The sequence below is a fragment of the Arabidopsis thaliana genome, chromosome 2 (genome assembly GCF_000001735.4).
Source record: "Arabidopsis thaliana chromosome 2, partial sequence".
Lineage (NCBI taxonomy): Eukaryota > Viridiplantae > Streptophyta > Magnoliopsida > Brassicales > Brassicaceae > Arabidopsis > Arabidopsis thaliana.
In genome coordinates, this window is record NC_003071.7 from 8,431,100 (window position 1) to 8,454,818 (window position 23,719).

Below are 23,719 nucleotides of genomic sequence, written 5' to 3' on the forward strand. Positions count from 1 at the left end.
AATTTCCAAAATTTAAGGAAAGTATATGTAGTCAACAAAAATGATTATCTACTTAACATGGTATGGTTCTCTTCTTTAAGAAATCAGTTAATATAACTAAATTTTGCAAAATAATGAGATCGCATTATTGTAAATACATATTGTCTTTTACTATTTTTTATTTATATTTATAAAAATGTTACCAGACAAAGGTAACATACAATTTATTTAAAACTCGCACGAAAAAACTCCATTCTCTTACAATACTTTTACAAAATAAAAATGTAACAAATAACTTCCATACATTGGCTATATAAACTCTTTTAGAAAAACTTCAACATACCTTATGTATTTATTTGAAGTATCAATATATAAAATTGAAACAAAAGATTCTTTCCTTCTCGTAAAAGAAAGAAACAAAAAAAGAAATCATTCGTCGACTTTATTACAAAACCCTCTCACAACACCATCACTTCTTCTTCGTCTTCTGTCTGAGTCCAAAATGGAAGACTACAGATCCAGATCGTACGGTGACGGGAGAACATCAGACCTTCAACAATACTCTGCTCACCGAAGATCCGACGGTCCAGATTCATTCAGTGGTAACGGTATGCAAGATCTTAGGTCTTACAGTACTTCCTACACAGATTACCCGACCCGGATACCCGAAGACCAGAACCCGAAGAAAGGAAGATCATCTTCATCGTCTTCTTGGGGATTTGTGGATCCAGATTTACAAAGGAAGAAGAGAGTTGTTAGTTACAGAGCTTATACTGTTGAAGGTAAGCTTAAAGGTTCTTTCAGAAAAAGCTTCAAATGGATCAAAGATAAATGCAACAAATTACTTAATTAATTCTGTCAAATGTGTTTTACATAAGATAATAAACTTTTGTCACTTCGATCGGTTGAGTTTCAATCTTTTTTTGTGTATGTGTGTGTGTGTTTGTGTGTGTGTTCTTAGCTTATGAGTTGTGATCGATAGTGATTTTGTAACAACAATACTTAATAGATGAGTAAGTGATTTCTTATTCAATTTTTGACGTATCAAAACAAGTTACAATGTTTTAAACATTTTAATTAAAACGGTGATTATTCATTTCTTTATCATTGAAAACATCCATGAGTTATTATTATCATGTTTTGTAGTAGTTTCGTTTCATATTATGCGTGTCTAAAAAGATAACTTGTTTTATGCATGTGATTATCTTGTAAAAACGATTAGTTCAGGTATGTTAAGTAATTACGGCATGAATGTTAAAGTTCTTACGTTTTTAATTTGCGATACTCTTCCTTCAGTTTTGATGAATAATTTTTCTTATGAATTATGAAGTGGTTTTGTTTCATTGTGTGTCTAAAAGTGTTTACACGAAACTTTGTTAATTAAGTGAATCCAACGTTTTTAGCGTTACATGATTATAATAACGTCTTGATTTGTAGCGATTGGTGTGTTTGAGAAACTATTTTTATTTGTATTGATTAGTATATACATAAGAAGGGACTAATTTTTTGTAAACAATGTATCACTTTGTAAAGACTAGATATGATTTATAAAATATGTTGTTTTTTTTAATAATGATTGGTGAGTTTGATGAAAATGGACTGTGGAGGAAAACAAATAGCAGTCAAACACCGATTAGAACACCACTTACGTACGTCTTCTAATCGATATTTTACTGCTACTTGTGTTCCTCAAGAGTACTTCAAACTCACATCATTATACAAATAAAATTAATATATCTTAATCATACTTCTTGAATTTTTATGACCAAAACAACATACAAAATCACATATTTTAGAATTCAAATATTAGCATTTCTCTTAATATTATTATACATGATAACAACAAAACACTTTTAGAATTTTGGGGCTTTTCCATACACAACTCTGCAAAATCACGAAAAAATGACATATATACGCAAACAAAACTCCCACAATTCTACATGATGGATTAAGGATAGTCAAGAAATAAACCTACAAGTGTTTGTATTTGAAATATATTACAACTTTTTTTTAACATAGGTGTACGAAGGAATTCTTAACTAAATTATAAAGTTGTTTTGAATTATGCTATGTTCCTACGCTTATACGATAAATGATATATTTCTTGTTGATTACTGAATTTTGGTTTGCTTATGCGATAAAATGAAGTCAGACGAGTCTCTCTTTCCTTCTGTTTTTTTTTTTTTTAATTGTATATTACGTGACTTTGTTGTTTGTTTGTTGATTCCAATTTATTACATGTTATGTTTGGCTATGCCAAAATCTTAAAGCCGAACTTTTGAAAATGAAGCCCTGCATATATAGTAAGAGATTACGTTGTAATTATAGGTTTTGAATACGTAAAAGTCTCTCCCTACCGACATAGTGTTCGTCTTCATGTTTCTAGAAAGTACAAATTGAGTAAGTAATTTTTGTCAAACAAATTTGACCAATTAGACAAATAAAAGTTCATATAAATTTTCAAGATATGAAACATAAAACAAGATATTAACTTACTCTTATCCCCCACTGGATTTTATATCATTCCGCAAATATTATCAGAGAGGAAGGATCTTAAAATTCGAAGAGTTTCTCTATACAAATGGAGGAGACAAATGAATATTTGAAGAATCATAGTTTAAGCACTTTCGTTTGGTATAATAAATCTATATTATCTCTCTCTTATATATCATCAGTTCTCTAGCTGTGAAAATAGCCTTTCTTCAGAAGAATCATAGACAACGTCACTGAGTGAGTACAGGTTTTGTTTTATAGCTGCTTTGTATGAATCAGTCAGAGAGCTTTGCTTTGGGGTTCTACATCGTCTCCATTTGATTGTGGCGTTGCTGCTGTCTCATCGCCTGCATTGTTATTGATCCGTAAACCATCAATGCCTTTGAGTGCGGTTTCATAGTTTGCATTGTCACTCCCGCCACTAAATGGTTCACGACTGCTCGTGTCCACAACTCGTCTTGACGATGATCCCTCTGATCGGCCCAAGTTCAAAGATCCAGGTAGCTGAGAAATCAATGGATCACAATGAACATCCCGACTCAAAAGAAGGTACCCGAGAAGAAAAAAAAACAGCATGACAAGAAACTTACCAGCTTGTCCTTTGCAATTGCAGAATCATTTCCATTCTTGTCTTTCTGCTTCAGGGTAAAATCCGGATTTGTCCTCTGATTTGGGACATCTATGGCAGACAAACACGCCCTTAGTATATAAATCAATGGACAACTATGCGGCTGCATTTTCATAAAGAAGGATAATAAGCATTCAAAAATATACCTGGACGCTTCTCAGAATTGCCAACCGCAGGGTTTAATCCAGAACTAGTTCCAACACCACCATCCTGAAAAAAGAAACATAGAAAGATCTTGCATTATTCATCTGTGTATGTATATGTATCATGAACGGGATAGAAACTTTAAAGTATCAAGAGTGTACATGGGGACGAGGTTGAGGGTTTCCAGATTGTGATTGCTGATACTTGTATACTGTCCAGTCAAACACAAAATCAAACTGAAAACCTGGGACAAACAAAATACTCATTTTGAGTCAACAGATGCTTCTGTATGAACTTAATAGCCTGAGAGGAAGAAGAGAGATAGAGAAAATGAATGACCTTCCCGGATAAAAAGGTTGCGGAATAGTCTCTTCAAATATGCATAGTCTGGCTTATCATCAAACCTAAGTGAGCGGCAGTAATGGAAGTAAGATGCAAACTCTGTTGGATGACCTCTGCATAACGTCTGCAAAGTTACAGTACTATCTATGATCAACCGTCTCTACCTGATCATAATCCTTTGAAACATGGATTCGTATAAGTTTCTAAATGTAAACCATATAAGAAGAACTTACTTCGATGGAAGTTGAAACCTTCTTTTCGCTGATCTTATCATACTTCTGTTTCTTGTTTCCAGCTTTCAGCCCTTGCCAAGGGAGACTACAAGAGAATAAGATATTAGAGATGGATTGGGAGACAAGAATCAGAACAGAAAGAAAAGTTACTTAATGACTCTCACCTTCCCTTGAGGAAATACATGAGGATGTAACCAAGCGATTCTATATCATCTCTCCGACTTTGCTCTACCAAGTGAAAAATGTCAAAAAGTAATCAGTGAAAGAGGAGAAAAAGATCCGCGATTATCATGAGGGTTTATAGAAAGTGATGGAGTATACCAATCCCTAGGTGAGTGTTCAAGCTGGCATACCTCGGAGTCCCAATTAGACTTTTATTCTCCCTGAATCATTTACACGTAAAATCCAAACAATAAAGAACCCGTTGTCAGGAAATCTGAAGCTGACATACAATATGCTGAAAATGCTGAATCTGTGACATCCAAAATCTTGTTACCTGTATGGGATATGTCTATGAGTTGAGCTGTCTCTATATTTCTTAGCCAAACCATAGTCTATGATGTAGACCTAGAGAAAGAGACCAAAATCAGTCATACAATAGCGAGACCCCAAAAACAAATCCAACTGAGAGAATTTGCAAAAGTAAGAAAACCTGATTTGCCCGCCTCCCTAAGCCCATGAGAAAATTATCCGGCTTTATATCACGATGAAGATACGACTTAGAATGAATGAACTCGAGACGATTTATCTGACACAAGATAAACCCAACAGTGAGAGAGTTACATTAAGAATGACAAGACACCAATCCAAAGCATAATTACCATTTGATCAGCAAGCATAAGAACAGTCTTCAAGCTAAACTGCCTCTTGCAATAACTAAACAAATCTTCAAGACTTGGACCAAGCAAATCCATGACTAAGACATTGTAGTCCCCCTCAACACCATACCATTTCATATTTGGAATCCCAGCTACATTAACGAACATACACAAGAAATGAATAACCAAATGAGAATTCAATAACAATAGAGATAAACATTTCATTGCATACTTCCACCCTGAAGAACTCTATATATCCTCGACTCATATGACAATTGCGGATGCGCAGTCTTCACACTTTCCTGCACACACACAAAAAAAACTAAGTTTTGATGATCCAAGTTGGGACTTTGAAGAGATGAAACACTCACAAGCTTAATAGCAACTTCTTCGTTAGTCTGAACATCAGTTCCTGCAATCAAAACAGTCTCATCAAACGACTATTGAAGAGATTTTATATGTATAGAGAGGGGAGGAACGAACCGAGGTAAATCTCTCCGAAAGAGCCGCTCCCAATTTTGCGGCCAAGGCGAAACTTGTTCCCAACACGAGGTTCCATACCCAATTGAAAAAACCCTAACTTTGTGGTTTTATCTATCTACTACGTCGAGCGGATTTCTCGATTTCTCATGCGGAGGAGAGTGAAGTGCGATGATCAAAACTAGGGCTTTTGCGAAGAAGAGGGGAAGAATCGAGCAGGTTGAAATTGGAAGTGAGTAGGTGAGGAAATTTAGGGAGATTCCATGGTGTTTTGGTTAAGCAACCAGAAGCAAGCAAGATGAAGAAGACTGCGCGTGTGTGTGTGTCTCGCTTAGCCTGTTGCTTTTGGTCTTTTCTATTCCTTTTCTCAATTTATTAAATATCTTTATTCGGTGAAAAAAATATACAGTATATTTCTTAGAAACTTTATAATAAGAATAAGGATTTTGTTTTTATATTTTCCTAAATTCCATAAATCTCTTAAGTTTACAAATTCATATATCTTTTAACATTTAAACAAATAACCAGACTTCTAGTAATATATATAAATTTATTTAGGGAGTGTTATTGGTTTGTGATGTATTCGAAGTTTCAGTGACTTAAAATGTTATGAAGAATTTGTTGTTATTCAATAAAGATTTTTCAATTTTTTGTTAAAGTTTGGTGTTATTAGTTTAAGATTTGTAAAAAGTAATATAAAATCTTCATAAATGTAGAGTTATTGGATTCATATTTTTATAAAGTTATTAAATTTTTTGTGTAATTCATTTAAAACAAAGAATCTATGATTATTATAATGAATTAAATTATTGTGTTATTGGTTTATGACTTTCTACCCTTTTTTTTATAAAATAAAGTTGTGAAAAATATCATACCCTTTTTTTTTACAAAATAAAGTTGTGAAAAATATCATAAAAATAAAGAAATTGTTTGAGAAACTTTACAAAATTATTAAAAACTAATCAACAAGTTTATTAATGACCTTAAACCAAAATAGGTACATATAATATTAGATAGATCATGCAAATGCGTTTGGTGGTTATGTTACTTTTGTATCATTTGATTGGCATGATGTTCTACATTTTTTTACCATTTCTCTATTCTTAAGTCGAAATCTTTAGGACCAAATAAGCATTTTTCCCTAAACTAACAAAGCAGCATCTCACTAGATGTTTTCCAATCAGATTTGCTTACTATAGTGTGCTAATATGAAATTTGAGTGACTCATGACAATGCATCAATCCAGATTAAGCATTAACATGTGATCAGCTAGCATTCATGAGAATATGAGAATTGTCTTCGAGCTAAAAGAAAGTAGACTCTTTTTTCACTTGAGAAACTCATGACATACTTTTTTTTTATATACATTTGTTTTTTGATGATTAGGTTAAACTTTTGTAATAAATAAATTTTTAGTTAAATAAATAAACTTCTATCATCAAAAGACTCGTGAGTTTCTTCCTATGTTGCAATGAAATGGAAACGAAAACGCGAATACGAAACGTTTCGGAAACGAGAAACGATTTTTTCTTAAAATTAGGGATTGGAAACGATTTTTTCTTAAAATTAGGGATTGGAAACGTATACACATACATACATATATATATATATATATATATAACATTAACATAAAACTATATTAAAGAAAAAATGGTTTAAACAATACAAGTCCAAAACATCAATATTAAATAAATAAACTAAAATTCTAAAAGATAAAAATTAAAAGGTTCAAGTTCAAATAGTTAATTTAGACCAACATTTTCATTTTCATTAGTTTCATCAAAGATAATATAAAGCTCTTTTCAAATCTGGTTTATCAAAAGAAATATCTTAAAACTCAAAGTCTTCCAAAATTAGTTATATGTATTAATAATTTTAATAATTTTAATTTTAGTTATTAAATTTTCAAAGTTGAAAAAAATTTGTCGTATGTCTATTTGGGAAACATGAGTTTCTATCTTTAAAACGTAAGTTTCCATCGTGTTTCCAAACATAAATTTTTAAAAAACGCGTTTCCGTTACGTTTTTCATGTTTCCGGAGAGTTTCTGTTTTCGTAACGTTTCGGAAATGGGAAATAGACCTCGGGGCGAGTTTCCATGCAACCTAGATTTCTTCTAACCAATAGAAATGCTCTTAAAAGCCTTTTTTTAAAAAAAATCAACAGAAATGCTCTTAAATGTTAAAAACAAATATTCATGCCAAATTTTGATGTAAAAATTTGTTATTTTCGCTTTAGTTGTGTCTTATTTCGGTCTGGTCATTTTCTCAAAGCCCTTTTAGTTATTTATATATATATTCTCTGTCTCGTATTTGTCCCCAAAAATCTAGGGTTTTAAGGTTTCTTATCCTTCCTCTTCCTCCGCCAGATTCTTTTCTTGCGAAGATGAGCAACGACAAGGACAGCATGAACATGTCCGATCTCTCCACCGGTAAGATATTATAATCTTATTGTCCTATAGAATGAGGCCTGGATTCTCTTTTGTTCTCTTGATTTATTGAAAAAAGCTTCTCTTGTTTTGTGTTTTGCTTATAGCTCTTAACGAGGAGGATCGTGCCGGGCTTGTTAATGCTCTTAAGGTGAGTTTTTTCTTCACGATATGATTTGCGTATGACTATCTGGAGATTGGGCTATTCATCTTTGTAACTTTTAGGGATTGTTTTCTCTTCCTGACTAGTTTTGAGAAATTGATTTGATTCTTATGGCTTAGAGAATTTGACTTTGGTTTTGAGGATTGTCTATGCATCTTAATTTGGTTGTTTGAAAGTTTGTGACTTTTCCTGATTTGATTTACGTGTTTGCTGCAGAACAAGTTGCAGAATTTGGCTGGACAACACTCTGATGTCCTTGAAAACTTGACTCCACCAGTCAGGAAGCGTGTCGAGTTTCTAAGAGAGATTCAGGTGAGTAAATTTTCAGCTTTTAGATGATCTTGGATTTTGTATTGGTTTTGAATTAGCTGGCTGTTCAGGTCTAATGAGTTTTTGGTGGAGCAAATTTATCTGATTCCTTTTGTATTTTAACCTTTGCAGAACCAATATGATGAGATGGAAGCAAAATTCTTTGAGGAGAGAGCAGCTCTTGAAGCTAAGTATCAAAAGTTATATCAGCCTTTATATACCAAGGTTTGAATACGGTCTTTGATTCTGCGAGATTCTTATGGTCTTTAGTTTCCTATTATTAGAATATCTTTGAAACACATGATGACACCTCAATTGATAAAGGTTTAATAAGACTTCTCTCTGTTGCTACTTACGTGAATGATTAGTGCTTCATGGTTTTCACTTCTTTCTGCATCATTCGTGATTGTAACTGATATTGATGGTCTTCTGCCTTCTGCATCACAGCGATATGAGATTGTGAATGGTGTGGTCGAAGTTGAAGGTGCAGCTGAAGAAGTAAAATCCGAACAAGGAGAAGATAAATCAGCTGAAGGTGTGTTTATCGATTCTTTTACTGAAACATGTTTATTTTTAGTATCTTATGATGATGATGGTGAACTCATGATTTTTATATGATATGAAACTGTCTTTCTGCAGAGAAAGGAGTACCAGATTTCTGGCTTATTGCATTGAAGAACAATGAAATTACTGCGGAAGAGGTTCGTTATTAGAATATTCTTCTTTTTGGTTTATAAAATGGCGATTCTCTTTATCATTATGTGGTTTTTTCCACGGTTTTAGATAACTGAGCGAGATGAAGGGGCTCTCAAGTATCTCAAAGATATCAAGTGGAGTAGGGTTGAAGAACCAAAAGGGTTCAAGCTTGAGTTTTTCTTTGATCAGAATCCTTACTTCAAGAACACTGTCTTGACCAAGACATATCACATGATTGATGAAGATGAGCCTATCCTTGAGAAGGCCCTCGGGTAATGTTTTGCTCTATCAAGTATTTACTGTTTATGTTCTGAAGACAATAAGTCTTTATTGACTGTCGTTTACTGCTGTTCAGGACGGAGATTGAGTGGTATCCTGGAAAGTGTTTGACACAGAAGATTCTAAAAAAGAAGCCAAAGAAAGGATCCAAAAACACAAAGCCGATCACTAAGACTGAGGACTGTGAGAGTTTCTTCAACTTTTTCAGTCCACCTCAAGTTCCTGACGATGATGAGGATCTTGATGATGACATGGTATTTCCATCTCCATAAGCAGTTTAGTTTTTAGAGTCAGTAATTAAGATTGTGTTGGATTTTAATCTGATCATCTAATATTCACAGGCTGATGAACTCCAAGGACAAATGGAGCATGATTATGATATCGGGTGTGTACCTTTCTATTTCATATTCAGTTCTCTTCACTTAGTTCAGTTCTAGGATCTGAGTCTGTCCACTGTTTATCCTGTAGTTCAACAATCAAAGAGAAAATCATCTCGCATGCTGTGTCATGGTTCACTGGTGAAGCTGTTGAGGCAGATGACCTTGATATTGAGGACGACGATGATGAGATTGATGAAGATGATGATGAAGAGGACGAGGAAGATGATGAGGATGACGAGGAGGAGGATGATGAGGATGATGACGAGGAGGAAGAAGCAGATCAAGGAAAGAAGAGCAAAAAGAAGGTAAATTATGTGGTTTTGTTCTACTTAAAACCTTCCTACATAGGAAACTAAAACCTCTGAAACTGATTTGGTGGTTTATCTTTTGTTTTGTTGCAGTCATCAGCTGGGCACAAGGTTTAACAATCAATCAATCTCGATCTTTTTTTTTTGTTGATAATGCAATGGCTAACCTGAGGTATCCTTTTTTAATGAACAGAAGGCTGGAAGAAGTCAACTTGCGGAAGGTCAAGCAGGTGAGAGGCCACCGGAATGTAAGCAGCAGTGAAGAAGTGAAGAATCTTGGCTTAGTTATGATGAAGAAGAAGAGTGAAGAGTGTCTTTGAGCCGAGGTTGTGTTTCTTTAATTTGCAGAGTCATGGTCCGGTTTATTATATATCAGTTTTGGGTGATTGGTTTGCTATTTAAAAAAAAAAAATGGGTTCTTTGGTTTGGTTTGTGTCTCTTGATTTTTCCTTTTGTAATGATCTTATGAATTTGTTTCGAGTTAATGTCGTTCTCTGGTCAGATTTCGAATTCAATTCTATTTATCCTCCCTCGTTAATGAGAGAATTTGTGAGACAATCTAGTTTACTTAAGATTGATCGAATTTTATAAACCAACATTACCAAACCGTCAAATAATTAAAACCAATCAATCTTATTTATCGGTTTGCATAACCCATCAATGAGCCGGTTTAGACATCGGTTTGAGTTTCTCTGGGAAAGACAAAAGTCAAAAACATCTCTGCCGACTTGTAAAAGACCGATCAACAGAAACCCAAAAAAAATAGTTGAAACGGAGGGAAACGAAAACCTAAAACCCTAAAAAACTCTTCCTTTTTTTTTTCCAGTGAAATTTCTCTTCTTCTCCGTTTTCATACAAGTCTGACTTCTGGGTAGTTGGAATTTTCCAGTTTTTGGTTTGTTTCTGTATCTGTGGTTTAAAAAAGTGGAGAAGAAGCTTTTTAGTGCTTTTCTATGGCGAGGATTCTCCGAAACGTTTATTCACTGAGAAGCTCTCTGTTTTCGTCAGAGGTATGTTTATCGTGTTTCTCATTTGGGTATTACGAGAAATTAAAAAAACTCTGTTACTGTCGTTTTCATTGCTTATTTGGGTATTCATTCATGAGAAAGAATCCGAAATGTTGTCTCTTAATTTGAATTCATTCTTTTTTTCTGGGTAATGTTTATTGACAAGGGTTTCATGGGGTTTTGCAGTTACTTAGAAGAAGTGTGGTTGGAACATCGTTTCAGCTCCGAGGCTTTGCTGCCAAAGGTTGTCTTAAGCTTTTACCTTTTGTTTCTATGAATCGATTTTACTCAAATTGGTTTTTGATTTTGATGAATATATGTATTTCCACAGATTACTAGAGCTAAATCCGTTTGCGTTTCTGATTGCTTAGCTCACTGTGGTTGTTAAAGTTGAGGTTTTTGCCATTAACTCTGCAATTGTTTTTGTTTTGAAGCTAAAAAGAAATCCAAGTCAGATGGAAATGGATCATCTGAAGAAGGTATGTCGAAAAAGGAGATTGCTCTTCAGCAAGCACTTGATCAGATTACCAGTTCATTTGGCAAAGGGTCCATAATGTATCTCGGTCGTGCTGTTTCTCCTAGAAATGTCCCGGTTTTCTCTACCGGATCTTTTGCCCTTGATGTAGCTTTGGGAGTTGGTGGCCTTCCTAAGGTATATATACTTATCTCTTTTGGTGATATTATTCTTTCCCCAATATGTGTGTTTTAGAGTTTTTATAGGTTGGTTCTATTAGCTAAGTTAATTGAGGTTTATGTATAAGTCTGTATTCTCTTTGAAGAATCTAATAATATTGGTCTCCCCATTGTGAATTCCATAGGGGCGTGTTGTGGAGATATATGGTCCTGAAGCATCGGGAAAGACAACACTTGCTCTTCATGTTATTGCAGAAGCACAAAAACAAGGAGGTTATTCCTTGTTTCTTTTAACTCCTCGGCTATGTTCTTTACAGAGCCATACGTCGTATCCTAAAGAAGTTTTTTGCATACAGGAACCTGTGTCTTTGTAGATGCTGAGCATGCTCTTGATTCGTCACTTGCTAAGGCAATCGGTGTAAATACAGAAAATCTGCTTCTATCACAGCCTGATTGTGGCGAACAGGCCCTTAGTCTTGTGGATACTTTAATCCGAAGTGGTTCAGTTGATGTTATTGTAGTTGACAGTGTAAGTAAGGTGATTTATATGGGATGGATAATGGGTTGATGCTTTTGCTATTGGATCTATATTTCGCTCTCTCATGTTTTCATGTGATTTTGTTTTACAGGTGGCTGCTCTTGTACCTAAAGGAGAACTTGAGGGCGAGATGGGTGATGCACATATGGCTATGCAAGCCAGATTGATGAGCCAAGCTTTGCGTAAATTGAGCCATTCTTTATCGTTATCGCAAACACTTCTGATCTTTATAAATCAGGTAAGAGAACGTTACTAGCTGAGATTTGTATTCGAAATGTAAAGTCTCTTATGCAAATGTATCTTTACTTCCCCATGTTTCATATTCAGGTGAGATCAAAACTATCTACGTTTGGAGGATTTGGAGGTCCAACAGAAGTTACTTGTGGTGGAAATGCTTTGAAGTTTTATGCTTCTATGCGTTTGAATATCAAGCGAATTGGACTTATCAAGAAAGGCGAAGAGGTAAACTTCCGAAACCCGCTTACACATTTTGGGTTCGAAGGTCTTATCCTACGACCTGTCTTATGTTCGTGATGTGTGTTTAACTGATCACTTAACCTTTCTATTGTCTCCTTAGTTCTTCAGAATGATTAAATGCTTGTGTTTGAAACCTGAGATTGTATGCTTGTGCAGACAACGGGAAGTCAAGTCTCCGTGAAGATAGTGAAGAACAAACTCGCTCCGCCGTTTAGAACTGCTCAGTTTGAGCTTGAATTCGGCAAAGGAATCTGCAAGATCACGGAGATAATCGACCTGAGCATAAAGCACAAGTTCATCGCGAAAAACGGAACATTCTACAATCTCAACGGTAAAAACTACCATGGAAAAGAGGCTTTAAAGAGATTCCTTAAACAGAACGAATCTGATCAAGAAGAGCTCATGAAGAAGCTCCAAGACAAGCTCATCGCCGATGAAGCTGCAGATAAGGAAACTGAATCTGAATCTGAGGAAGAAGATTCCCTGAGAGTTGTGGTTTCACCTGACAACACAGATGATGAATCACCAGCTCTTGTTGTTGGAGCTGCTGCAGTGGTTGTTGAGGCAGCATGATTAGCGACCTCCGGTTTAGTATAATATTCTTCCTTTGGCCTAGAGTTTTCCGGTTTAACGCGGTTTGGATTCGGTTTCCTTCTCCTCATGTAATTTATGTGCTAGTTAAATCACATTTACATATAACCGTTGTTGTGGGTGAGAAAATTTTGTAGTTTTTATGGGGAAATTTAATGTTAACGAAAAGCAGAATATTTAAATGTTATTGATCAATTTTACTTCCACCAAAATGCTATTATTATATAGTAACTATATTATAGTTTTAGATATTAGACCTCACAAATGACATATCACATTAAGTTAATCAAAAGATGTCTTGCCCTGGAGATAACAGTTTCTTGGGATCAAATAGATCTTTCCTCTTCGAAAAATCATCCCATTTTGATCCAAAATGCTCAATCCAATCTTCTTTACTAGTATAATGCATTAGATATTGCTTAATCTTAATACCTGAATCCTTGCAAAACCTAATTATCTTCTCGTTAACGCTCTCCACTTCTGGAAGATCCTTTGGGGTAGCGGATTGTAGTAGTCCGATAATATATATAACATCTTCATCGATCTCTGGTATCATCGCCGACATACGATTGTCCCATCTAACAATAACAGCATAATCAGTTCATAGAAATTTATTTACTTTGGTTCTTGAAGATAAATATGAATGAAGAGAAGTATGTACTTATTCCGGTTTGTTGGATAGAGAAGAGCGAGTCCCGAAGCTGATTTTTGCTTAAGAAGAATGTCTTTGACAACACCGTTATGAAAATCGAGAATCCGAGATTTAGGAACGTAGAGGTTAAGCCAAGGATGAGGAAGTTCCCATAATCCCAAAGATCTGAGTTTATTTTCTTCGACATGTACACGGTTCAAGAAATCGAAGTAGGCCACGTCGTGCATTGATATGAACCCGGGCAAGTAACTTAATGTTTTCGTTAATGTGTCAATAACCTACACAATAGTAGATTATGAGAAGCATAAGATGCAAAAAAAAATGTAACGATGATGATGATGAATATCTTAATGTGGTGCAATGATGAATCATTTAAATATCTTATGGTATGATAAAAACGATGATGAAAATGTAAATGTGTAGTACCTTGCTGATGATGGGGAGATTGGGATCATCATAATACTTGGCTACTTCAAGAACATAGATGATACCGTGTTGCTTGACTAGATCAGCGACTTTAGATTGATCTGAAGGTGGGAAAAAAGAGGTGTCAACGACACCGTTTGATAGAAATATTTGACCTTCTAAATAGTCGACTCCAATATCGTTTGCCATTGATATCAAACGTTCTTGGTCCTTTGTAAAAGTTGTGAAATCACTGTAGAGCATCCGAAACCATTTGGCCTACACAATTTCATTTAGAGAAAACAATCCCATTTAATTTATACACACATATATAAAGAAACCATATTACAGTATAGTATTTCAATATTTTCTTGAAAATAATTATATAAAATTTGTGAATAGATGAAACTAAAACAGAACGTCATCGTATATTATGACCAAATCTGTTTTTTAAAATGATAACCAAATTGTAACGTTTATCGGTTGTAAGATTCTAATTAGTCAGAAGACTATATTCTAAACTTTGGAGTATATTTGAGTAGTTGACTAATGAAAGAGCTTGACTCTAATAAACAAGGATTATATATTGACATCAAAAAGATTTGCACGCATAAGACAAGATTAGACAACAAGTCCTAGGATTACAAGGACTATACTTTATAAAATAATCCATATCTTTTTTTTATTCAATGCATAGATTTTGTTCAAATTAATGCAACTTAAGCATTTGACCTAAATTCCAAACTTGTACCTAACTTTAGTTTTAGGATACCATCTAAGAAAGCTTCATGTTTTGTGATCCATACGTCTCTAACTCTCTTAGTGTAATATCATAAAATGTTTTAATCAGACATTATCCGATTAGTAAAATAATTATTTCCGTTAGGTTATATTTTATTTTATCTCAATAAAAATCACTAAATAATCAAGCTCTGACATAAGAATCATTTTCTATTGACTAAAAAAATTTAGAAATTGAAACGGAATTACTAATGAAAAATGAATGCTGACTAAAACAAATGGTAAAATATGATGATACGTACCCGTTTAGGTGCATGGTCCAAAACAATTCTGGCTCTCGTTATAATTCCAAATTGACCCAAACCTCCTAACACTCCATAGAACAATTCTGGGTTTAGCTGTCGCGAGCATGTCAACATTTCACCTTTCCCTGAAATTATTTATTCAAAATCCATATTAACAATAACAATTTAAAAAGTGTAAATTCAAAGAAAAATTCTGAAATGTTGCTATTTTAAAAATATACCACCTCTTTATTCGAAAGAAAATAAATGATATATTTGAAATACTACACAAATCTAAGAAAACCGAAAAGCTCCATATGCATGCGTCATGCATGTACATTACAAAAATCCCAAATTAACACGCTACCAATTGTGAAAATTTGTCTTTAATTATTTATATATGTACGACAATAAATGTGTGTATATGTAATTACTTTATTTCTCATGAACAACATTCAATATGTACAAAAAACATATAGATGCGTTACGCATTTTGTGTTTCGAAGACTTACGTGTGGTGCAAGAAGTTTAGCACAACTATAAAACATAAAACCTATGGTACAAAAAATGAAAAATACTATAAAACAAAAACAGTTTTTGTTGTTGTATGTACATCAAAGTTTAGAAGATGCGTACCAGTAATAACGTCCAATTCAAGGACGTTACTAACAAGAGGACCGTTTCGAAACACTTGACCACCAATTCCACCATTCGACAACGTTCCTCCGACGGTTATATGCAAATAATCCGTCCAAGAAACCGGCGACACCCCTTTCTCCGCCGTCTTCTTAAGCACATCCACCCATAACGTCCCGGCCGCCACGTCAGCGTACTTCTTGTCTTTTGAAACCACCACGTCAGTGATACACGTCATGTTGACGATTACTCCGCCGGAGACCGAGGCTTGGCCGTTTAAGGAGTGGCCTTGGCCACGAGCCGCTACTTGGAATGTACTTTTTCCGTTTGCGGCGTATTGGAGGAGACGAGAGATATCAGCGGTGGAGGAGGGGCAGATTACGCCGCCGGGGGTCACGGTGGTTATGTTTCCGAAGTCATGAGAGGCTGCGGAGATGATGGAAGGATCGGTAGAGAGGGTGAGGTTAAGGGATTTAGGTAAATCAATTTTAATACCGTTTGATGATTTGGTGATCATTAAAACCGTGATTAAAGTGATCATTAAACGAAGATTAGCCATTTGTTTATGTTTCTCTCTCTCTCTGATTTGATTTTTGAAGAAGAGAATTACAACGAAAGAATTAGATATCGCTATAATTTGTTACTTATATAGACACCGTAGGAATGTATGTATAACATAAAATATGGAATCCTACCAAAAAAAAAAAGACAATAAATATTGAAGTCAAAATGAAATCTCAAATAATTCCTAAAAATGAAAAAAGGAAATCTTACTGTTTTGTCAACTTGTTGAATTAATACTTCAAGGCACATCCTCATATTTAGATATATAATAAATCTTGTTGACTATAGTTAGCCATATCTATCCATAAATATCTTTTTAGAATTTGAATTTAGTATTAACCAACAAAAAAATTTACATTAATTTTCTTGGAATAAAATCGAGTAAAGCTTTCACTAAGGTTTGTTGAGAAAAATATTAAAGAGTGAAACTGAATTAAAAAAAACTTATGTTTATGTATGTGCATTTCCATGAACCAGCATGTCATAACATAAAAGCCTAGAGGGGAGGGTCGAGGGGAGAGTCGGGTAGTTCAAGGAGTTGATTTGGTTGCAAATGATTCGGTGAATATGCCGTTGAAAGTAAACTGCCGATTGGAGAGGCATGCATTACGTTCTTGCCAACTTGACTAAAGATCATATACGTAGGTCGTGGTTTATTTTTGCGGGAACCAAAACTTTTGGGATTTTGATTCAAAGACATCATAACAGATAAGATGATCGAGATGTAGTAAGACAAGGAATGTTTTACATGGATGTAGGCGTGTTCTGACTCATGTAAGTACTTAGAACGAGGATTTACGGAAACAACCCTTTTATGTTATGAATTTTACGTTCTCGAAAATTGTGAATTTTTTTTAGAGTAGCCTCTCTAATAGGTTTATATATGAAATTTAGGAGGATTATTTGGAAAATTCCTTCCGCTTAATGATAAAATTCATTCGTTTTAAGTTTTAACCTTATGTTTCTCCTCTTTCACGGTCATGCTCTCGACTGATCTTTTCATAACTATATATATGACATAGTTTGAGTATCTAAGTACTGTGAAGTGAAGATTAGTTTTTTATAAAATATTTTAAAAGTCTATGCCACCATTTCTCTGACAAGTTATATCTATACGATTTCTCTCTCTCTCAATTGATAAAACAAGCAAGAAATAAATAAAATTGTTTTGATTATAGTAGAACACTATAGTTTGATAAACGAAGAACGAGAAAAAAATCTACAAAATTGTGATTATAGTAGAACACTATAGTAGTCGAGTTATTTATGGACACCAAAAATAACCACTAGAACTTTTAATTCTGGAACAAAGTTGGGAATATCTTGGTAGATATGGCACCGATAATCACAATGATATGATGTTTCGCTAAAGTCATGACAGGTGGCGAAATGGTCTTTGTTTAGTTATAGTTGATTACTTGATCTTTGTTTGCATAGAGATAATTGCAATTTTTCTTTGTTCTTTACTAGTATAACTACCTTAAACTATTGAAGAGATTTGAAGAATATCAGAACTGTTGTCATATTTGTTTGCAGTTTCTGTTCTATAACTTCTGTTAAAATAATCACTTTCTGACATTGTTGCAGATATTGGTTGAGGAATGCTCTGAGTGTTCAGAGAACCGTATAGGACTTAATCGCAGCGGGTGGAGCTGGATGCGTCTTTAAGATAACGAATTAGTTTCTGGTTCTTGTGATCAGTTGTGTTTAATGTATATTCATGGGTGATAGATTTAATCACTCATAATCTTATGTTACAATCCTTTGTGCTATTTTAGTTATGTTCATTAGAGTATTTATGATAAGAACTCACTAGCTGCGAGGAGGAGATGGAACTTGCCAGAGAACCACTCAGATTCAAGAGGAGGACAACAAAGATGAATGGACATGGGTTTGGTACTTATTTGGAAGAATACTCCTACTAGGTTACTGTTTGAGATGATGGATAAGCTTCTGAATGAGAGAATGACGAAGAGGAGTGGATGTGTCATGTAAACCAAATACTGAGCTACTAAGAACTGATTTCAAGAATTTGTTTAGATTTTGATTTGGAATCATAGCAAAACCATATGTGATACGTTTTGGATCAGAAAAAAAAAACGATCCAAGGCAGCCAATTGTTGCGGGCAGGCCCGTCTGCCATCTTTAGATAATTAGATGTAACTAAAATATTATTATTATTATTAAATAAGAATGGATTTTGTCAATTTGTTTTTGTCTAATTACTTATCTGATTAGAAATAGTTTGATTTCAATGATTGGATGATTAGTCCATCTGTCCATATACTATGAAAACTATGATATATACCACATTTTCACATTCTACCACTTCTTTCATCCTTTTTTTTTAAATCTACCATATTTCCCAAACCAAAAAACTAATTTACACTCAAATCTATCTTTTTAGTTTATACTGTTACTAGCAAAAGTCCAACGCGTTGCATGGTGTAATTAATATACTTAAATGTATAATAAAATGTAACTAAATATATACTGAAACATTTTTTGTTACTTTTAAAATATAATAATTATATTTATATTTTATATTGCACTAATTTGTTGTTAGTGGTAGAAGCTTTTTGTACACTACAAAACTAAACATTTGTAATATTTGGTTTTTAAATAGATGATGTTTTCAACTTTCAATAAATAATTGATTAACTTTTTAGTATTGGTTTTAACTATTTATACTATGTAAATTATTTTATTATTGGTTGAATTGTATTCAAACATCTAATAAATGATGATTTAGTTTAGAAAATAAAAAAATAATAATTAGATTAATGTGCAATAGAAATAAAGAAGGATCATCATGTCTACTTAAGTGAAAAAACATTAGATCCAAAATATCGTTTGGTTAAAGTGCATTTTATTAACCGTGTGAATGAAGACCATATGTGGCAACACTACATGAAGCTTGTTTTATTGAAATATAGGATTTTTATAGGCTTTTACTCGACGGTGGCCATTCACAGAATCCTATTAGACAAAAAAGAATAGTCACAAATCCTAAATATCTTTAGTTTGATATTTTGGAAACATTGACAAGTGCACCAATAAAAACTTGCACTAAAATTCTAGTGAAAGTCGGATTAGATACCAAATATTGGAAAGAAAAAATGATGCATGCTAGAGACACACACTTAAAAATTTTGTAAAGTGAAACGGATTAAAGAACCAAATTAACTAAACCATTTATCAAGTTAACTAATTTACCACCATAATTAAATTTTAATATTAAAACTAAAATATACAATGATCATTTTAAATTGAATTTAATTATTTATATAAATAGAAAACCATTTTCCAATAATATTTCTATAATATATTTTATCATTTAATAATAATATATTAGCATCAAATTATATTAATAATCGACCACAACCTAATGACCCAAAAACAAAGACGACCATATAGAATTTAAACTTATGAAAATCTTAAATATAGTTATGTAGCTAAAACTATACACGAGATTAATATATATTGTGGTGTGCTTGTGACAATGAAGACAACAACGACGCATGCTACAAAAATAAGTCAAATTTTCTATTGGAATCATGAACCCACTCAACCACTGTTTTCTTACACAATTGGTTTTTAGCGATAAAAAACACCGTGTAATAGTAAAATCTTGAAATTGAGTGTGAGAAATACATAACGTCGCTAATAGATACATGAACTGTTCGACTACTGTTTTTATACACAATTAGTCTTTAGCGGAAAATATCGTGTAATGATAAAAATTTTGAAATTGAGTATGAGAAATAATATATCTGAAATTATAAACTTTTTAACCAATGAAAATCATACCGAGAGTTTAAATTTATATCTAGAAAATAAGCATGGCCATTAGACACCAAAAAAACTCTTAATTTACTCACTTAGAAGTTAAAACACATTTTCCCCATTGTTTTTGATGGTATGCATTCAATAAAACGTTAGTAATTGAATAAATAAAAAATTATGGTAATTTGGATATATTGTAGTTATATGCAATTATGCATTTAATAATAGGTTTTAAAATGAATGAGTAGTCAACGACGTCGCTATCGATTTTTTTTTGTGATTAGTTATTGATTTCCTTTATAATTTTCTTTTTTTTTTTTTATTTTCTTTATAATTACGATCATATGTTTATAAAAATAATATTTTTAATGATTTTATGATTAGACCTTCACTATTGGGTCTTCATATACAATCTTTACAATTTCATTTGTCATTTTTACTCATCTTTGAGAAACATCAGAATCGTATTTTACTTCATCTGACTCTGTTTGTTTTACCGCTTATGTTGAACCGATGAAATTATTGTTTTTGTTTTCATGTTTTTATTTATTTATTTTACATGACTAATTTTATGATTTAAATCCATGATTATAAAACTTAAATTGTTTTATTTTAGTGGATATTTATAATTTAGGGAAAATTAGTAGGATTTCCTATTATTTCTAGTAACGTGAAGTCATTGTAGAAAACAAATAGTCAAAGAAGTTATGGGTCCAATATAAATCATTATAAATTTAGATTTTTTCTAAATTTTTATGTTAAATTTTTAAATTAAATATTTATAATAAAAATGAAATTTTAAATTTTTAGACACCAATAACTAAAATGTTAATAAAATTATTTTTTATCCAAAATTATAAAATTAATATCATAACATCTAAAAATTAATAGTTAATTGAGATGATAAGGGTAAAATTGAAATTTTATTTTTGTTATGAGATCGTGAGTATGAAAATAACGACATTTAATTGCTTGGGTATTAAATTGCACAGTTTTATTATTTCATGTATTTACCTTCCAACCAAAAACAATTAGGTATTAAACGTCCAAACAAAGAATATTTTAGGTTTGTTTTTGGATTTTTTCCCTTTTTATTGTTTATAGTTGAATAATTTTATTCCCGTGTAAAGTTCTCAAACGATACGTTTCTTCTTTATTATATAAGATATTATTTCTTTATTTTATTTTTTGTTTTCTCTCTCTTTCTTCTTCTCTTTTTTTCCTCTCTAAATATATTATTCCTCTCTTTCTTCCCTTCCCTTGAATTTTACCACAATAATAAATTTTCAAAAGTCAAATAGACGATCTAAACTTGTTCTCGATCCACTATTATTCATTCGATTGTAATTTGTTCCCGATCAAATTCTATTACTCATTCAATATGAACTTGTCCCCGGTATAATTATATTACTCATTCGATTTGAACTTGTCCCCGATAAAGGTATTAGATCTGGACATGCCATGCAAGATGGGTAATATAATTAGATCGGGACAAGTTCTATTACTTTTTCTATAGTCTTTTTTAAAATTAACACTCTGTTAAATTTAGGGACAACTGGCTTTGATGATTGTCCTTCGTCATATGAGGTGGGTTTATCCGCTAGAAATCTTAACTTACTTTTCGGGGATTTCATTCACTATATTTCATAATTATTGTCTACGGTAAATGTTAACTACATTTAATGCAACATTTTGTTCTTATTCTCCGCCATAAAGCTGTTTTTCTGGCACAAGTTACCATTTTTCTCTAACACAAACTTTCACACTTTTAAGGGACAAAATTGTCAATAAAATACTATAATACCATAAATATGGTAGTTTTAGAAAGGTCAATACAATTGTGGTAGATTTGGAAAGAATCTTTTCAAAAGTTGTAAACTAGTCAATATTCCCAAAATTTAGGGTAATATAATATTAGTTTTTTTCAAGTCAAATGTAATCTCAATTTACTTCCAAAACAAAACAAAATAAATTAATGTGTTGAATTTTTAATGCACATCATATATTTGGATCTCTAATTAATTTCTTTGACTGCATTCTGCAAACATTATCTATAAATACTTATTTGATAGTGTAATTTTTATTCATCCTTAAATTACTCAATCAATTTTTATTTCTAAAAGAACAAATTATTGTTATGGAACCACTAGGAGATCGTCGTCCTTGCTGCGTATGTATCACCAAAAATAGAAATTGTCCTAGATTCTGCGAATATGCGGAATACTTTCCATATGAGTTGTATACTTTTTTTAAAAACTTTTTTTCCTTACTATTATCTTCTGCTAAACATTTTACTTGATATTAATTAATTTTAATTTTCAGGCGAAGTCATTATGAAAGTACTAATGAATTGTTTGGCACACCAAAGATCATTAAGATGATGAGGCATGCTCCTGAAGAAAAAAAACAAATGCTTGCAACTTCCATAATCATGGAAGGTAATGCTTGGACAAATGATCCTGTAAGTGGTGGATTTGGTATGGTGCAAAAGATCATGTGGAAGATTATGTTACACAAAGCCTACCTTCATGAACTCGAGGAGAAGATTAAGGAAGAGAAGGAAAAAATCGAGCTTCATCTTTAAGTGATACATTGTAGCATATATTATTTATGCATCAAATAATGATTATTTAATATAAAATCATATTTAAGATGAATATTAAATTACCGTCGAGCAAGTTAATACCTTATATTTCTTATTCATATTTCTTGTGATTAAATTGTTTGTGTATTTAGATGATCATAAATGAAACTTTGAAATCTAGAGAAACATATTGTACATATAATAAAGTAAAAGTATAAAAAATTGATAATTTTAAAAATACGAGAACTTCTCGTTTCTTGTTCTAAGTAAAATAACATTCCAATATAGAATTAGGGTTTAGTTGCCTTTGGAAAATTGCTTTGTAAAAAGCTAGATATTATGTTTCGTTTAGTATATCTTTGACTCATGATATTTGACATTTGATTAAAAATCATGTTTGCCTTACATGCATAATATCTTAAATGCTTGTATCACATGTCTCTAACTACCACGAAAAACTTTGTGTATAAAAAATTCAAATCTTTAATTTTTGGACGACAAATTCATTAGCGTTACTAATTTCATTGTACCTATCAGTTTTATGACGATAATAATACAATTTATTTCGTCCCAAAAAAAATAATATTTATTTATTAAGTTAATAGGAAAATAGGTGTAAATATACAAATATGTATATGTAATATGCAATTAGAGAATATATGAAACACCACTATACTATCAACATTAATATTAGTAAGATGAGAAACATAAATTAGATGATTTGAGTCAATATTTTTCCCTAGTAATCTTAGTAATAGTTTTTTTTTTCTTTTATTTGCATAGTTCATATACATATTTGTATACATATATGTTGTGCAGATCTAAAATTTTTGTTTAATACCTATTTTGCACCTCTACCAAATAAATTGTGTTAGAATTTTAAAAAATTCATAATCACAACAAAATTTCTAACACTATTTAATTTGTTGATCATAAAAAATCTGAATTTTTATGCACAAAACGTTTCTTAATAGTCAAAACTAGTGATATAAGAAGTGCAATGCCAAGAATTATAGAGATTTGAAGCGAAATTTTAAAATGACATGATTATACATAACTTTTAAGTTCTAAACTATAATCATAATAAAAAAAATTAAGATATTAAATAGAGCGAACAGACGTTTAGGTTTTTTTCGGATTTA

General features: G+C 32.4%; 6 protein-coding genes, 2 long non-coding RNA genes and 2 other non-coding genes across 15 annotated transcripts; 7 read left to right on the forward strand and 3 right to left on the reverse strand.

Annotated features, from left to right (window-relative positions):
- The first annotated feature begins 263 nt into the window (after positions 1 to 263).
- Positions 264 to 1,170, forward strand: AT2G19460 (DUF3511 domain protein (DUF3511)). Of its 2 annotated transcripts, none has more exons than NM_001335637.1 (1): positions 264 to 1,170. In NM_001335637.1, exon 1 carries the CDS (start codon positions 326 to 328, stop codon positions 830 to 832), a length of 507 nt encoding a protein of 168 aa, NP_001325328.1. In that variant the 5' UTR covers positions 264 to 325; the 3' UTR covers positions 833 to 1,170. The 2 variants fall into 2 exon arrangements, with proteins under 2 accessions (NP_001325328.1, NP_565454.1); NM_127504.2 differs by having other exon boundaries at positions 345 to 1,139.
- Positions 1,171 to 1,548: 378 nt separating this feature from the next.
- Positions 1,549 to 1,697, forward strand: MIR5012. The gene has a single exon (NR_140196.1). It is a non-coding gene; the product is annotated as a microRNA ath-MIR5012 precursor (primary transcript).
- A 745-nt stretch (positions 1,698 to 2,442) lies between these two features.
- ckl5 (casein kinase I-like 5) lies at positions 2,443 to 5,503 on the reverse strand. The gene is made up of 14 exons (NM_127505.5): positions 5,121 to 5,503; positions 5,009 to 5,049; positions 4,870 to 4,939; positions 4,641 to 4,789; positions 4,472 to 4,567; positions 4,316 to 4,386; positions 4,141 to 4,202; positions 3,984 to 4,047; positions 3,820 to 3,904; positions 3,584 to 3,710; positions 3,406 to 3,488; positions 3,247 to 3,310; positions 3,063 to 3,151; positions 2,443 to 2,976 (listed from the first exon to the last, which is right to left on the reverse strand). Exons 1-14 carry the CDS (start codon positions 5,194 to 5,196, stop codon positions 2,752 to 2,754), a joined length of 1,302 nt encoding a protein of 433 aa, NP_179537.1. The 5' UTR covers positions 5,197 to 5,503; the 3' UTR covers positions 2,443 to 2,751.
- A 1,790-nt stretch (positions 5,504 to 7,293) lies between these two features.
- Positions 7,294 to 10,402, forward strand: NAP1;2 (nucleosome assembly protein 1;2). 3 transcript variants are annotated; one of them, NM_127506.5, is made up of 12 exons: positions 7,357 to 7,547; positions 7,652 to 7,695; positions 7,924 to 8,019; positions 8,149 to 8,241; positions 8,464 to 8,551; positions 8,656 to 8,717; positions 8,800 to 8,984; positions 9,068 to 9,245; positions 9,333 to 9,376; positions 9,460 to 9,676; positions 9,773 to 9,790; positions 9,873 to 10,402. In NM_127506.5, exons 1-12 carry the CDS (start codon positions 7,502 to 7,504, stop codon positions 9,939 to 9,941), a joined length of 1,140 nt encoding a protein of 379 aa, NP_179538.1. In that variant the 5' UTR covers positions 7,357 to 7,501; the 3' UTR covers positions 9,942 to 10,402. The 3 variants fall into 3 exon arrangements, with proteins under 3 accessions (NP_001189553.1, NP_179538.1, NP_001077917.1); NM_001202624.1 differs by lacking the exon at positions 9,773 to 9,790 and having other exon boundaries at positions 7,294 to 7,547; positions 9,876 to 10,285; NM_001084448.2 differs by lacking the exon at positions 9,773 to 9,790 and having other exon boundaries at positions 9,873 to 10,285.
- An 18-nt stretch (positions 10,403 to 10,420) lies between these two features.
- On the forward strand, positions 10,421 to 13,134 carry RECA2 (recA DNA recombination family protein). The gene is made up of 8 exons (NM_127507.3): positions 10,421 to 10,689; positions 10,873 to 10,930; positions 11,121 to 11,338; positions 11,505 to 11,592; positions 11,676 to 11,848; positions 11,949 to 12,095; positions 12,185 to 12,319; positions 12,491 to 13,134. The coding sequence occupies exons 1-8, from the start codon at positions 10,633 to 10,635 to the stop codon at positions 12,905 to 12,907; spliced, it is 1,293 nt and encodes a 430-aa protein (NP_179539.2). The 5' UTR covers positions 10,421 to 10,632; the 3' UTR covers positions 12,908 to 13,134.
- Positions 13,105 to 16,256, reverse strand: CKX2 (cytokinin oxidase 2). Its single transcript, NM_127508.2, has 5 exons — positions 15,644 to 16,256; positions 15,026 to 15,153; positions 14,004 to 14,261; positions 13,587 to 13,855; positions 13,105 to 13,503 (listed from the first exon to the last, which is right to left on the reverse strand). The coding sequence occupies exons 1-5, from the start codon at positions 16,200 to 16,202 to the stop codon at positions 13,212 to 13,214; spliced, it is 1,506 nt and encodes a 501-aa protein (NP_565455.1). The 5' UTR covers positions 16,203 to 16,256; the 3' UTR covers positions 13,105 to 13,211.
- AT2G00640 lies at positions 15,591 to 18,375 on the forward strand. Of its 3 annotated transcripts, NR_143658.1 has the most exons (3): positions 15,749 to 16,120; positions 16,686 to 16,981; positions 17,795 to 18,375. It is a non-coding gene; the product is annotated as an uncharacterized misc_RNA (transcript). The 3 variants fall into 3 exon arrangements; NR_143656.1 differs by lacking the exon at positions 16,686 to 16,981 and having other exon boundaries at positions 15,591 to 16,120; NR_143657.1 differs by having other exon boundaries at positions 15,749 to 16,981.
- On the reverse strand, positions 16,645 to 17,184 carry AT2G07225. The gene has a single exon (NR_140198.1). It is a non-coding gene; the product is annotated as an other RNA (long non-coding RNA).
- On the forward strand, positions 16,954 to 17,184 carry AT2G07235. Its single transcript, NR_140199.1, has one exon. It is a non-coding gene; the product is annotated as an other RNA (long non-coding RNA).
- A 3,725-nt stretch (positions 18,376 to 22,100) lies between the features above and the next one.
- Positions 22,101 to 22,614, forward strand: LBD8 (LOB domain-containing protein 8). The gene is made up of 2 exons (NM_127509.5): positions 22,101 to 22,231; positions 22,316 to 22,614. Exons 1-2 carry the CDS (start codon positions 22,131 to 22,133, stop codon positions 22,575 to 22,577), a joined length of 363 nt encoding a protein of 120 aa, NP_179541.1. The 5' UTR covers positions 22,101 to 22,130; the 3' UTR covers positions 22,578 to 22,614.
- The last annotated feature ends 1,105 nt before the right edge of the window (positions 22,615 to 23,719 follow it).